The sequence below is a fragment of the Oryzias melastigma genome, linkage group LG3, assembly GCF_002922805.2.
Source record: "Oryzias melastigma strain HK-1 linkage group LG3, ASM292280v2, whole genome shotgun sequence".
NCBI classification, from domain to species: domain Eukaryota; kingdom Metazoa; phylum Chordata; class Actinopteri; order Beloniformes; family Adrianichthyidae; genus Oryzias; species Oryzias melastigma.
The window spans coordinates 1,338,571-1,353,301 of record NC_050514.1 but is presented as its reverse complement, the minus strand read 5'-3'; the positions used below and the strand labels follow the sequence as shown (position 1 = coordinate 1,353,301).

The following is a 14,731-nucleotide window of genomic DNA, read 5'->3' as shown; positions in this document are numbered from 1 at the left end:
TGTTGATGACAACTTACTATCTATTAATCAGATTTATATAATTATTTTATCAATGAATTTTCATTAAAAAAGGTGATATAAAATTCCAAAAAACACAATAAATAGAGAACATGAAAAAAACAAAGAATAAAAGAGACACAATGAGAAGTGAATGCTATTTTGCATTAACGTGACTATAGACACAATATACAAACTATGATCCGTAGTGATGCACTCCTTTTGTAAATTGTCTTTTCTGTTTTAAATGTCCTTTTTTGGTTTAATCCTTTTTGTGCAACCAGCTGTCACTGCAAACCCAGCAAAGTGTTCTGATACTGGTGGGCCACCATCACGTATGAGGAAACACTTGTTGGCCAGCTCAGTTTCAGCAGAAGTTATTCCAGATTTACAGTCAAATTTGCACAAAAATGAACCCAGAAAAGTAGTTTCAATGGGTGCAGCTTTTAGTTCTGGTTTTCCAAGATTCATCTGCAGCAAAAAGATTGTTAATTTTAACTCTACTCTTCTTCTTTTACAGCTTGCATGAACAAATATCTTATTTTTCTGACACATTCCGTGTATCTGTAATCATTTCTGGTCTCTCTCCTCACAGTGAGATCTCATCTGCCTCTCGGGCCGCAGCACACCAGCAGTTATGAACTGGTCTGGACTGGAGAGCCTGCTGAGTGGAGTTAACAAATACTCCACCGCGTTCGGGAGGATCTGGCTGTCCATGGTGTTCGTGTTCCGCGTCCTGGTGTTTGTGGTGGCCGCTCAGAGGGTGTGGGGAGACGAGAGCAAGGACTTTGTGTGTAATACCAAACAGGTACGACTCTTCATTCATGATCATTCTTGGAGGAGGCTTCATTTTCAACAGTTTGTTGTTTTTTTTCTCCTCTAAAGTTCCTCTTAAAGCCCCACTCTGATCATCTTTTGATCTGTTTTCAGATTATTTTTTTATTAGCATATACCTACAAGTGGATGCATTAGAATGGAGCGGACTATAGGGAGTATGTGACCTGCTGATTGTAGCTTCTATTTCACAAATATAACCTTTTTAAACATTATTTTTCCTGATTCACAATTATTTGAATAAAAAATATTTATATTTATATTAATATTTAATATTCAGTTGTAATTTTCATTTTCTCTATATATGTCCTCCATCATGAAAAAAATGTTAGAAGAACATGTTAAAAAGACAGTTTTCATCGGAAAGGCTCTTTAAAGGGCTCTGCTCCTTCTTTAACACTGAAAGAGCCATTTGGTTTAGTTTCCTACAGTCCAGAACCCAACGAGAGCCACAAAGTCCTACTTTATTGTTTAAAGATGAACAATATTTATGACTTTTTCTTGGCAACAAGACTATATTTATAAATTGAGTTTTTAGTTAGTAAAATAATTGAATTATATAATTTATTTTGCGTGACAGCAGTGCACACTAGTTCCTTTCCAGATAAAACCCTTCGTGTGTGAAAAGGTCTTCCTGCTGCAGCAGCTTCACTGAAATTAAAAATGCAAGACAGTCAAGCATGATATCTTTATCATTAGGATTTTGGTGTTCTTTTTATTTCTTTTTAATCTAAAAAATAAACAATGTTTTAGTAGAATTTATCAAAATATCTTTTTATTGAAAAGCTGTAAATCATTTTAAATTATTTAAACCACATTTGTTCAAAACTTTAACCACTTTAGTGTAATGTAACAAAATAAAGAAAAACTTTTTGAGACTTTTATTTGAATAACTATAAATTAAAAGCACAAATTAATCAAAAGCACAAATTTAAAGAGCATTGCTACAGAATTTCTGACAGTAAATTAAACTTTTTCTGTTTAGTTGCTTGACATATTGCAAATCTTAACAGAAATGCCGAAATTTAACAAACTAATTTCTTATTTATTTAGTCATTAAAGCTCAAGAGCCACAATAAGGGATAAACAAATGGCTCTGGAGTCACAGGTTGCAGACCCCTGGGTTAGAGGCTCTGAGCCAATCAGGGTGAGGCGACTGTTTTTGTGACTCCACAAACAGGCTCCACAACTTTAGCTGTGTAACAGCAAAGTTGACTGTTATCCCTGCAGGAAGTTCCATTACACAAGTTGGAACAAAGACTCATTTTGACACAGACGGAAAATGTACATTTTAACAACTTTACGAGACTTCCTGTTTGTCTTATGGCTGCTCCCTTTAAGGGTCATCACGGCAAATCCTCCACCTAAATTTTAACCTTCTTCTCTGCATCTTCCTCCCTAACATCAACCACGTCCTCTCTGGTCATTCTTTAACTAACATCGTCACTGTCCGTCCTCTCAATGTCTCCTTCTTCCTCTGATCTTCCTCCTCTTCATCACTCCCAAAGAGAACATTTTAATCTCTGCTTCCTCCAGCTCTGGCTCCTGTTTCTTTCTCGGATTCTCTACCAACATCTCACCACAGTCTTTCCTCTCGTTCTTTCTGACACTCTTTTGTCACCCATGACACCTGAAACCTTCCTCCACCTGTTCCAACCTGCTTGCACACGCCTCTTCCTCTCTTTCTCTCACTCTCTGGACTAACCTTTAACATTGTTTTCACCTCTGGTGCCTGTAGCCTCACCTTTCCCCTGGAGTTTTCCTCATTTGCGCTCACATATTCTGTAGTAATCTTTGTTTGTCTCATTTTCGGAGTAAACCTCCTTTTGAGATGCTCCTACACCAATCTATAGTTAGAGCTTAATTTATTGGAATATTATGATTTTTTGTATCAACATATTTTTTTTTTATTTCAAGTGAGATACATTATTTTCATTTAAAACAATTTTTTGCCTTTTTTTTTAAGCAGATTTAAAGATTCGAAGAAAAAAATAATTTAAAATTTCATTACAATTTTTTAATTTAAACATATTTCGATTCAGTTTATAATAATAACATCAGAGGAATCAAAAAATAATAATTTCCTTAAATTCTTGATTTTTAATGTGCTGCCCCCTGCTGGTAAACAGAAAAATTACAACTTTAAATAAAATTGTTAAAAGTAGATTTTAAATCCTCAAATTGATGAAAACAGATATGAAATTTACAACATCTCACTAAACCGGTTATTCATCATTGTTTTGTATTCATGTTTGCTCATCAGATGTCTTTGTGAGGTCACTTTCTGCAGCCACACCCTAAAAACAATGACTTGTCTCCTTTTTATTTTAATATAAAGTTGAAAGCAACATGTTTTCTGTTTGCTGAAAAGTTTCCTGAGAGTTGACTTTTCTCTGTCTGCAGCCTGGCTGCACCAACGTCTGCTATGACAACATCTTCCCCATCTCCCACATCCGTCTGTGGGCGCTCCAGCTGATCTTCGTCACCTGTCCTTCTCTGATGGTGATGGCCCACGTCAAATTCCGCGAAGGCAAGAACAAGAAGTACGTGGAGCAGCACAATGGCTCCCACCTGTACGCCAACCCAGGCAAGAAGCGAGGAGGCCTGTGGTGGACGTATCTGCTGAGTTTGGTCTTCAAAGCTGGATTTGACGCCGCGTTTCTCTACATTCTGTTCCGGATCTACCACGGATACGACTTACCCAAGTAAAAATCATTCCTTATTGGAGATTATTTAAAAAAAATATGTATTAGTGCTTAATGTTTTTATTTTTTTTAAGGTTGTCAAAGTGTTCTCTGGATCCCTGCCCCAACACAGTGGACTGCTTCATCAGCCGCCCCACGGAGAAGAAGATTTTCATGCTGTTCATGGTGGTGTCCAGCGCCCTCTGCATCCTCATGTGCATCCTGGAGATGGTTTACCTCGTCTGCAAGCGCATCATCAAACTGGCAAAGGTCCGGCACGAGAACGACAGGATCATGTTTGCAGAGAGTCACCAGCTCAAGACCCTCTCCCCGCCCAGATCCCAGTTTCATGCCGACCCGACGCTGGCGGACAGCAAGATGAGTCTAAGCAGGAGGGAAAAGACTCAGAGAGAGCACAAGACCACATTTCTATAGTCCACCCCATGTGATGGGATAGCTGCTGGTCAACGGGAACAAGGACTAAAAAAATGCTGTTTCTGTGTGGAGTATTTGCAACTTCTCCTTTGGAAGGAGGTTAAAGATGAACGTTCATGTGGTTTGTTAGAGTTGTGCTCATATATTTACCTCCACGCATTTTCCTCATTTCTGCTATCAGCCCGAGTGTGCCTGGTGGATCTCTGCAGCACAGTGATGGACTGCTGACCACCATTAATCCACCTTTGGCTCACAGACAGCTGCAATAAGCTCCAGTGGATGCAGGGATATAGATTGGTATCTGCTGCACGGTTAAAGCCTCACGTTCCTCCTTCGTCTGCTCATTTTGCCAGTACAGACTTCTGGGAGCTTCAGAGGGTTCTTAAAAAGCAGCAACATAAAGTGAATGAAAGCTTTATAGGCTGTCATTCTGTCCAGCAAACAGCTGCTCTGACAAACTGTCACCGAAGTGCAGTTGGAATGAGCAGCTGTCGCACAATCTGTCTTAGTGTCCTCACTTCCTGTTTCTTTGAAAATCAACTTGAGCAGCTCAGACTTTCCATTTTGTACTGGAAATTACTTTATATTGTATATATTTTCCTTCACTCATACTAGAACCAGGAAAATGATTTTCGTTACCTGATGACTGCAGGAAAGCTTTATTTAAACTCAGGGTTTTTTTTTTTATGTTTTTGGTCACGTCAGCTGATAAAAGGAGTTCAGGATTTGATCTGATTGTTTTCAGATGCATGTTTGATTGACTATTCCAGCAGGAGGACCCGATTCACCCCCATTCCCAGCCTGTAAATGAGCAAATTGGGGTTGTTTTATTTTACGTTATTATAATTTTAGTGTTTTTTTATTTCCCTGTGAGCTTGAAGCTGCAGTTTTTTAAAGGATCAAAGGAAAATTATGTCACAATAAGGTCCAAGATTTCCTTTCAAAACAAATGGGGTGAGATTTGGTTTTATATATTGTTCAGAAAACTGTAAAATAAAATTTCAAAAATGTTTGCAGAGTTTTTCCTCAAAAATGACAATCTCAAAGTCAAAAAATGAGGCTGCATGTGACACAGACTGAGCTTTTAAAGTTTTCTTTTTGTGTTTTCATGGAGCAAAGTAGATCTACGGAAGCTGATAACGGCCAAACCATTTATTTATTTATTTATTTTATGTACTTTGAGGAACAAATGTTATGTCCTGATAACGACACAACAAAGAATATTACTTTTTCTACAATTCACAGCAGAACAAAGCAGTTTGTCAGATAAAATGTTGAAAACCAGAAGAACTGATAAAATTATAAGTGATTACTTTAATCCTCATCATTTGACTTTGCCCGGCTGCAGCTGCATTGGTATTTTGTCATTTATTGCCCCTGTCTATTTAAAAAAAAATTATTTACCTGAATTGAACAGTTTTGGGATAAAAAAAGGGAAAAAAAACAACTAAGCCACAAGTTGGGTTTGAACCAGAAACCTCCTGTTTGTTAGCACAAGAGTTTAACCGCTAGGCCATCTAGAAACCGGAAGTATGTCACACAGCTTTGTGGATAGATTCCATGGATTACACAACCAACTGCACTATTTGATTGCCTTTAGAAGTACCAAATTCAAAACAAGCACCTCCCAAACATTGCTATTTTGTCATTTATTGCCCCTGTCTATTTAAAAAAATTTATTGACCTAAATTGAACAGTTTTGGGATTAAAAAAAAAGAAACAAACAAATGAGCACGACCTGGATTTGAACCGGCAACTTCTTAATTATTACATGGGAGATTAACCGCTAGGCTATCTAGAAACTTGCTGAGTTGGGCTGAAAGGAAGAGGGCACGATGGAGTTTAAGCAGCTACAGGACAAGCTAAGTGAAGCGTTGGTGCAGCTACAGCCTGATCAGCTACAAAAGGTATGCTCTTTCAAAAAGCTCATGCTGATAAGAGGAATCAATGAGGAAGTTGAAAACATTGTTGAAAGTGAAGAGGAGGACGTAGCGCTCGTTTTTCTGCTAAAGCTAATTACCTATGCTAACGAGGCTAAGTCAGTCATGCCTCGATTCTGTTACTTTTACTCAGACACTTTCCAAGTATGTTTAATATTGTTTGGGTTTTGTTAGCTTTTTAGTTTTGGGCTACTAATTTAGCAATCCAGGTAGCCATGCAGGTAGCCGCTTTAAGTCAGGTGACCAAGACGGATGTGGTGAACGGAATCCGGCAGTTTTCCAAAATAAAACTTCCCTCAGGATCAGAAAATAAACTAAATGGAAATAATCTGAGTTAGTGCTCGAATTTCTTTTTTTTCTATCTACGGTCGGTACCAAGTGACCCACGGATTGGAACCGGTCTACGGACCGGGGGGTGGGGAATACTGCTCTATATGCTTTAATTTACATTCTAAAATACCATCAGAACCAAAAAGCTTCAAATCTAAAGTTTTTTTTTATAATAAAAAAAGCCTAATATTTAATTTTAGAACTAAAGAATTTTTGAAAAAACAAAGCATTCAATTATAGAACAACAAACCCTTAAACTTCCAATTATTACAAGTCTTGATGGTCTAAGTTCATCTTTTATGGTTATAGGGACTGCATAGTTTTAGTTTCTTTTTCTTCTTTTCATCTATTTTATGTTTATTAAATAATTTAAATAACTAGACTGTAAATTTTGTTTGTTTGATGTTCGAGTTACACCGTTTTTGTGGTGTTTTCTTGACCTTTTGCCTTATGTTTAGTGATTAATAAAGTTTTTAAGAGGAAAAAAAAGTGAATTTGGCTTTTTTCTTCAAAGTAACAATAAAATACAACCCTCTGTTTATATGACTATTCCACTTTATTTTCTAATAGTTATTCATCTTACTTGGTAAATTTTACATTCATAAATGCAATTGTTTCAAACAAAATCTGGTGGTTGTCAAACGATACATTGAATACAGAAATTTTGATTTTATCAATCTAAAGGTAAACATTTTGATACTTGAAAGGCAGAAATCGCATGAAGTATGCAGAAGATATGGACCGTCAATAAACGTATGGAAGAATAAAAATAAGGAAAACGATGATAAAAAAGAACAAAAGTTTGATTGCATACTGCAAGTTTGATTGCATAATGCAATCAAACTAGCTTAAACTGCATACACAGCATTTAATTAACCGTTTTCTTGAAACCCAAAGAACCAGACTGGTGGGACAAAGGAGCCGGTTCTGGAGTCGCAGGCTCTGTTTCCACAGAGTCAAAGTGTTTTTTCTTGAATGTCTTCAGTTATTTTTCCCTTCTTCTTCTTCTTCTTCTACTACTACTTCCTCCTGCAGGCATGGAGAAAAAACAGCAGTCAACCAGTCTCATTCCACCACCAGACGTGCACTTGAAACCTCTCCCAGTCGGTTCCAGAATTGTTACCTTCAACCAGAAGGACAGCTCACTTCCACCAAAGCGCAGAAAGTTCAGTGATTTACAGTCATCCTTTTGTGAGGGAAGCCCCAAGGCTGAGCACAGGAACCGGGTCTCGCAAGACCAAGAAGATTCGGTTCTTGCTGACGAACCCAGCACTTCAAAAAACTATGTCTGGGAGAAGACACCTCCTCTGCAGGTCAAGGTAAGTTCATTAGATTCTTTTTTTGGGAGGTTAAATTAATCTTATTCAAAAATAGTGAGGAAACTTCTGTTTTTTTCCTTTCTGTTAGGTGAAATGCAGAGTGGTGGTGCCAAGCAAGATTTCATTTCAACCCAGCAGTACCGAGGACTACAGCAGACCACCAAACAGGTACACAACTGTCCACACTCGCAGCTTGACTGAAAGGTGGTGTAATTCTTGCTGCCGCCTCTTGGGGGAGCTTCATGACCATGTCAAACTTTGCCTGAAGGTTTTGGGACACACTTTTTCTATTTTCACAAATGTTTTTCTTTATTTTAGCTCCTCTCTTCCTTTTGTTACTGCTCTATATGCTTTAATTTACATTCTAAAATACCATCATAACCAAAAAGCTTCAAATCTAAAGTTTTTTTTACTAATAAAAAAAGCCTAATATTTAATTTTAGAACTAAAGAATTTTCGAATTATTTTGTATATTTTAGTGAAATCAGAGACTCTTGAAACAGACTTAGACCTTTGGATGGCAAAACAGGTTAATTGAGTTTTTTCATTTGTATTTTACGTCTTTGGACACGAGCTAATATTTAAGCTAACCATCAAAACATGTAGTCACAGGGCTCCAATTGAGCAGAATTAACTGAAGGAAATATCACTCAAAATACGATGTTTAAAGAACATTAGACTGTTTGGAGGAAGGTGCGGAGAGGAAGTCTGCACTTAAGTTGATCAGAGCTCTCCCTACCAGCAGACTTTGATTTTAAAATCCAACGCGACCACCGAGCCCCCACATTCAGGTCTAGCCCCAACGCCCCCCCCCCAAGATCGATCATTATTAACTTTCAGTATTTTATCACCAAGGAGCAAATACTGAAAGCAGCATGGAAAAAAGGGCGAATCCAGTTGAATGACAAAAACATTTACTTTGATCATGACTATGCCACAGAAGTCGCCCTAAAGCGTAAGGAGTACCAAGTGATCAAGAAGGCTCTAAAAGAAAGAGGAATAAGCTTTCAAACTCCATAACATGTGAGATGATGCAATTCAATTTAATGTTTGACATAATTACTAGATAAAAACAAAAATATAAGGAAGCGGGACAAGAGCGGGATCATTTTGAAAAAGGGTGGGAGTCAGATTACCAGGAGTGGGACGGGAAAGGAATATTATTTAGACTTTGGCCTGGGAGTGGGATGGGACAGGATTACTCTATATGGGAAAGGGACAGGACAGGTGTGAAAATCAACTCACATGTCATCCTCTACCCCACGCTCTATTGGGGGGGGGGGCAACTTAAAGAATTTTTACGTGATACACATTGCTTCTTACACTGTTTTTCCAACTATTTATGTCATATACACGGATTGGCATACCTCGTAGCCAAGGTGTCCTCAGTAACCACCTTGCAGCATGTCTCTGTCGTACCACAGTAGCAGTACAAAGTGTTGAACCTGGCTTTAATACAGACGTTCAAATTGGATTGGAGGGAATGTGGCTCAAGAAATGACTATCGTTGAGCTGATATCCTCTAGAAACTTTTGGGAAGAGCCGAGTCCTCAGCATTGTGCTCCACCAGCACTTTGCTGGTGGAGCACAATGCTGACCTTCAACTACGCACATCCCACTGTCACTACATCCCAGTTCTACAGTTTGCACCATCAATGCCTGAAAAAACACTCAATTCTTTCTGTCATTAAGTCATTAAATGCAAAAACAGAATACTGTAGTTGTATAGCTTATATTAGCACATTTTCCTCATATTAAAAAAAGCCTTCAATCCTGAACAAGAAAACTCCAAATGCATCGTGATTTTCTGTCACGTTTGCAAGGAAATAATAGTAAATGTTGGAGATGCAGGGCCACACATCTTATTAGATAAAACAATTTTAAGGCAGTACTGCTGTGGGTTATGGAAGCCCAAACTGTTCATAAATAAATAAATATGACCTTATTCAATCAAAAAACACACCAATAAAAATATTTTCAATAAATAGAAATATCATGAAACTGTGAAAAACCTGCACACAAAATTTAAATTGACCATATCATTATTAAATATATTTCATTTTTGCTTTAAAACATTATATTAAAAACACATTTTATTATGATACATATTTGTTTTAATAAATATTTTTGTCATGTTGATTATCAAGTTGCTTTTTCCCCAGAAACTTTGATTTCAAAATCACTATTTTCCAAAGTAGCTTTTTTTATTTCACATTGCTGTTTTTCAGGAAGACTTATATATTTCATAATGAGCTTTTGGCAAAAATGTACTTTTATTGGTTATATTTGTATTACAGATAAAGGAATAATTAAGATTAATAAAACCTTTATTTGTCCCACAATGGGGAAATTGCAATATGCAACAGCGCAGGTACAGAGATAGGTGAGAGGATCAAAATAAAATATTCATTGTAAAGAGCTAAGACGATGAATTTACAAAGAATAATCAGTAATATATAGCATATTGACAGTTATTGCACAGTTAAGTGTAGGTAGGTCTGTACAGGTATACACAGCTATTGCACAGTCAAGTGGTCAATAATTAAGGGTAATAAATTGTGTTGTACAGAGTTACGGATATTGCACATGGTGATCAGAATTGTTGGTTGTACAGTCTGACAGCCGCAGGAAGGAAAGATCTCCTGAATCTCTCCTTCACACACCGAGGGTGGAGCAGCCTGCCACTGAAGCTGCTCTCCAGGGCAGACAGAGTGTCCTGCATGGGGTGGGACTCATTGTCCAGCATTGACGTCAGTCTCTACAGGACCCTCCTGTCACCCACCTGCCGCACTGAGTCCAGAGAGCAGCCTAGGACAGAGCTGGACTTCCTGATGACTCTGTCCAGCTTCTTCCTGTCCCTGTCTGTGACGCTGCTGTTCCAGTAGACCACACCGTACAGGATGACTGCTGACACCACAGAGTCGTAGAAGGTCTTCAGGAGTGGCCCTCTCACTCCAAAGGACCACAGTCTCCTCAGGAGGTAGAGCCTGCTCTGACCCTTCCTGTCTGTGTTGTGAGTCCAGTCCTGTTTGTTGTTGAGGTGAACACCCAGGTACTTGTAGGAATCCACCTGCTCAATGTCCATTCCCTGGATGTTCACCGGCGGAGGGGTAGCAGAGTGCTTAGGAAAGTCCACCACCATCTCCTTGATTTTCCCTGCGTTGATCGGGAGGTGGTTTAGCTGACACCAGTCCACAAAGTTCTGCGTCAATTCTCTGTACTCCACGTCGTTGTCGTCCCTGATGAGACCAACGATCGCAGTGTCGTCAGAGAACTTCTGCAGCACGCAGCCGTCCGTGTTGTGTCTGAAGTCAGCCTTGTAGAGGGTGAAGAGGAAAGGACAGTTCCCTGAGGGACACCTGTGCTGCAGGTGACCAGGTCCGACACACAGTTCCGGGCTCTCACAAACTGGGGTCGGTTTGTGAGGTAGTCCTGGATCCATCCTGACAGCAGATGGTCCACCCCTGTGTCCTTCAGAATCGCCGGCTTGACAGTGTTGAAAAAGCACTGGATAAAAAAAATCAAAGAACATGATTCTCACAGTGCTGCCGGGCTTCTCCAGGTGAGAGAGAGCTTGATGTAGCAGCAATTACAACAGCAGCATGTTGTTCTAGAATCTAGAGGAGTCCGGGAGCTAATCGAAATCTCAACTCTCAAACTTCTTCAAAGTGTTTAAAAGAGTTGCTCCACTATTGCAGATATTTTTACTTTTGTAATAAGTTAGAGACCTGTATCGGTCAATAGATTTCAAATTAGCTTATTTTAGGCATTATTTTTTAAAACTCTTAATGCTCCTAAGGTTGCATATACTATTTCATTGTGTTATCTTTTTATATATCTATGAAGAATAAAGCCCTGTATTTTTCTTTTCTTTCTAGATGACGTCTACCACAGAAAACAATCAGAACGGGAGTACCAACAGAAGATAGCAGATGGTCTGGTTGTTCTTGGCCAGCCTGCAGCCAAGTGAATGATTGCGGGACTTTGCAGATGTCTGCTAACGGCACACGGTTGAACTTGTCCCCCTTCGCTGCCTTCAACACCTGTATCTCGTGTCTGGACCTGTTTGAAAATGTAATGAGTGAAAGAATGACTGCTTTTAATATTGATATGGTTGGTTAAAGAAGAATAAGCAGCGCTGCGGTCACGTTTGTGGAAAACCTTCCAATTCCATTGATGCCTCCAGTGCATCACACCTGCCATCTCATGTAAAAAATAAAGCTAAAATATTTATGTATATATTTGTTTGTTTTTTTTAGATTCAAAATTGAGTAAAATATAATAACTCTCATCTCTCAAAATGTGATTTTTTTTAAGCGTTTGACAGAAGCTTATGAACTTTATATTTTATATTTATCTATTAGGGACCATGTACATTAATGAATATTTATTCGGTCATAGAAGCAAATGTACCAAATTATAGGACAGCGGAATAATGAATAGTTAAAATTTGCATAAAATAACAAAAAAAAAGGAGGAGGCTCTGGTCCGAAGACCACTGTGAGCTCTTTTCTTAAGAAAGTCAGACATAGGAGGTGGGGCAAGTCCATGTAGCACCTTGTACATCAAACATCCATATTTAAAAAGTCTAAAATTCTCAAAACTCCATAAATTATGTTTACTTAAAATGTTACAAGTATGAAATGACAGTGGTTTCCTTTCAAAGCATTTTTGTTAAATAAAAAAAATATAAAACTTCAAAATGTTCACTCTTTGTGTTGTTACAATTAAACATAAATATAATGTTTTTTGTGAGTTAAAAACAAGCATATTGGGATCATATATTTCAAAAATGACAGTTGCCCTGGCACAAACATTTAAAGAAATATATATAAAAGAACCTATTATTGTTTTCTGTGAGGTCACATCAAATTGCATATCAATAAAGTCATTAATAAACCAATAAAGGAAAAAAAAACTACTTGAGCAAATTTTCAACTAATTTAGTTGAAAATTATGATTTAAAACTATCACAACTTTTGTTTTTACAGCATTTAGGAAAAACAGCTGCAACTTCCAGCTTTTCTGCCAGAAAAATGACAAAAAATTGTCACTAGATTGTGGCTCAATACATCTGTACCTCAGTAAAGTGTCCTGTTTTACAAATTTTTGCTGTAGAATTTTTGTCAAGACAAAAAAAAAAAAAAAGGTCTAAAAACAGTATTAGTTTGCTGGAGGTACTACAGTATTACAACTAGATTATAGGTTGTTTAAAAGGATTGGTCAGTCCGCAGCGAGGGCTCAACTCAGGGGTCTGTATGACCCTAGGTGCATGAGCATACTCAACATGGACGAGTGGGTTTCTTAGCATTAGACCTGATCGTCCCTCGTCTATTATTACGTTATTACGTCATTACGTTCTGTTTCTTCTTCTATGAATTTGGGCATACTTACCATGGAACTCCCTTGATTCTGGGAGTACGACTAAACCTCCCACGTATATGGCAAGCCAAAGGGGCCAATAATCCCCAGTAAAACCCCCGTAAAAACCGCACGTTTTAAAAGTAGCACGTAAAAAGCGGCGTTTTATTGTGTAAAAACCGCGCGTCGAAAGCGGCGTTCTAGTGCCGTCAAAACCGCGCGTCGAAAGCGGCGTTCTAGTCCCGTCAAAACCGCGCGTCGAAAGCGGCGTTCCAGTGCTGTCAAAACCGCGCGTACAAATGTCACTACCTGGGCTGTGGCCTAGAGGTAATGTCACCGGCCTGTGATTCAGAATGACCGGGTTCGAAAGCGGCGTTTTATTGTGTGCAAACCGCGCGTCGAAAGCGGCGTTCTAGTGCCGTCAAAACCGCGCGTCGAAAGCGGCGTTCTAGTCCCGTCAAAACCGCGCGTCGAAAGCGGCGTTCCAGTGCTGTCAAAACCACGCGTCCAAATGTCACTACCTGGGCCGTGGCCTAGAGGTAACGTCACCGGCCTGTGATTCAGAATGACCGGGTTCGAAAGCGGCGTTTTATTGTGTGCAAACCGCGCGTCGAAAGCGGCGTTTTAGTGCCGTCAAAACCGCGCGTCGAAAGCGGCGTTCTAGTCCCGTCGAAAGCGGCGTTCCAGTGCTGTCAAAACCGCGCGTCCAAATGTCACTAGCTGGGCCGTGGCCTAGAGGTAACGTCACTGGCCTGTGATTCAGAATGACCGGGTTTGAATCCAGCTGCTGACCTTTCCTAAACTGCTATTTTCTTTTGCTGGCACACAGCAATATTAGGATTTTGATCGTAGTCACTGCTTCTTTTTTGCTCCTTTGCTTTTTACAGATGTATATATATATATATATATATATAATAGCAGCAGGCTTTCTTTGTCTCTATTACTATTACTCGACATGAAAGGTGTGGTCTTCTGTCTCACCACAAGAGGGAGTTTCTGCTTTGAGAGCAGCTCAGAAGAGCGAACCTGCCGTGAAATGAAACACAGACAGTAGCTGATTGTGTTCCGTTTATGTTCTAGCTGGTCACTGAAGGCTTAACTTCAGGAAAAGAAGAAAAACATCCTAATTTGTCCGGGTCTTTCTTTCAAAACAGCGACACTTTACCGCTGCAGCTGAGGTCTTAGCGGCTTCCGGCTTCATGCCGTGTTCCATGGCGAAGTGCGTTCATTTCTCATTATACATCATCCCTTACATATCGAATACCCCGTTTTGTCTTGGTCCATATGCACCTGGCCCGTGGCCTAGAGGTAATGTCGCTGACCTGTGATACAGAATGACTGAGTTCGAGTTCAGCCCTTAGCTTTTCTTAAACTGCTGCTTTCTTTTGCTGGCACACAGCAATGTTAGGATTTTCATCGTAGTCACTGCTTCTTTTTTGCTCCTTTGCTTTTTACAGATGCATTTTTTAACCGATAAACTGTAAAATATACAACAGCAGGCTTTCTTTGTCTCTATTAGTATATATATATATATATATATATATATATATATATATATATATATATATATATTTTCTGATCAAAATACCAAAACAGCATGATGTTACAACATGAACACATGGTTACTTTAAATTGCTTGTTTCACATTGTTAATTGGTGATTGTTAGCAGAACATTTTTAGGTACATTTATTTCACAGCTGCAGATTATTCCAAATTATTTCTTCACCCATGGATTTTACACAATCTTTAAAAAGTAACAGGTATTTTGATCAGAAATATATATATATATATATATATATATATATATATATATATATATATATATATATA

The 14,731-nt window shown here is 38.7% G+C and overlaps 1 protein-coding gene across 1 annotated transcript; it reads left to right on the top strand.

Annotated features, from left to right (window-relative positions):
• Positions 1–420: 420 nt before the first annotated feature.
• Positions 421–4,961, top strand: LOC112160307 (gap junction beta-5 protein). The gene is made up of 3 exons (XM_024294733.2): positions 421–805; positions 3,235–3,536; positions 3,611–4,961. Exons 1-3 carry the CDS (start codon positions 635–637, stop codon positions 3,948–3,950), a joined length of 813 nt encoding a protein of 270 aa, XP_024150501.1. The 5' UTR covers positions 421–634; the 3' UTR covers positions 3,951–4,961.
• The last annotated feature ends 9,770 nt before the right edge of the window (positions 4,962–14,731 follow it).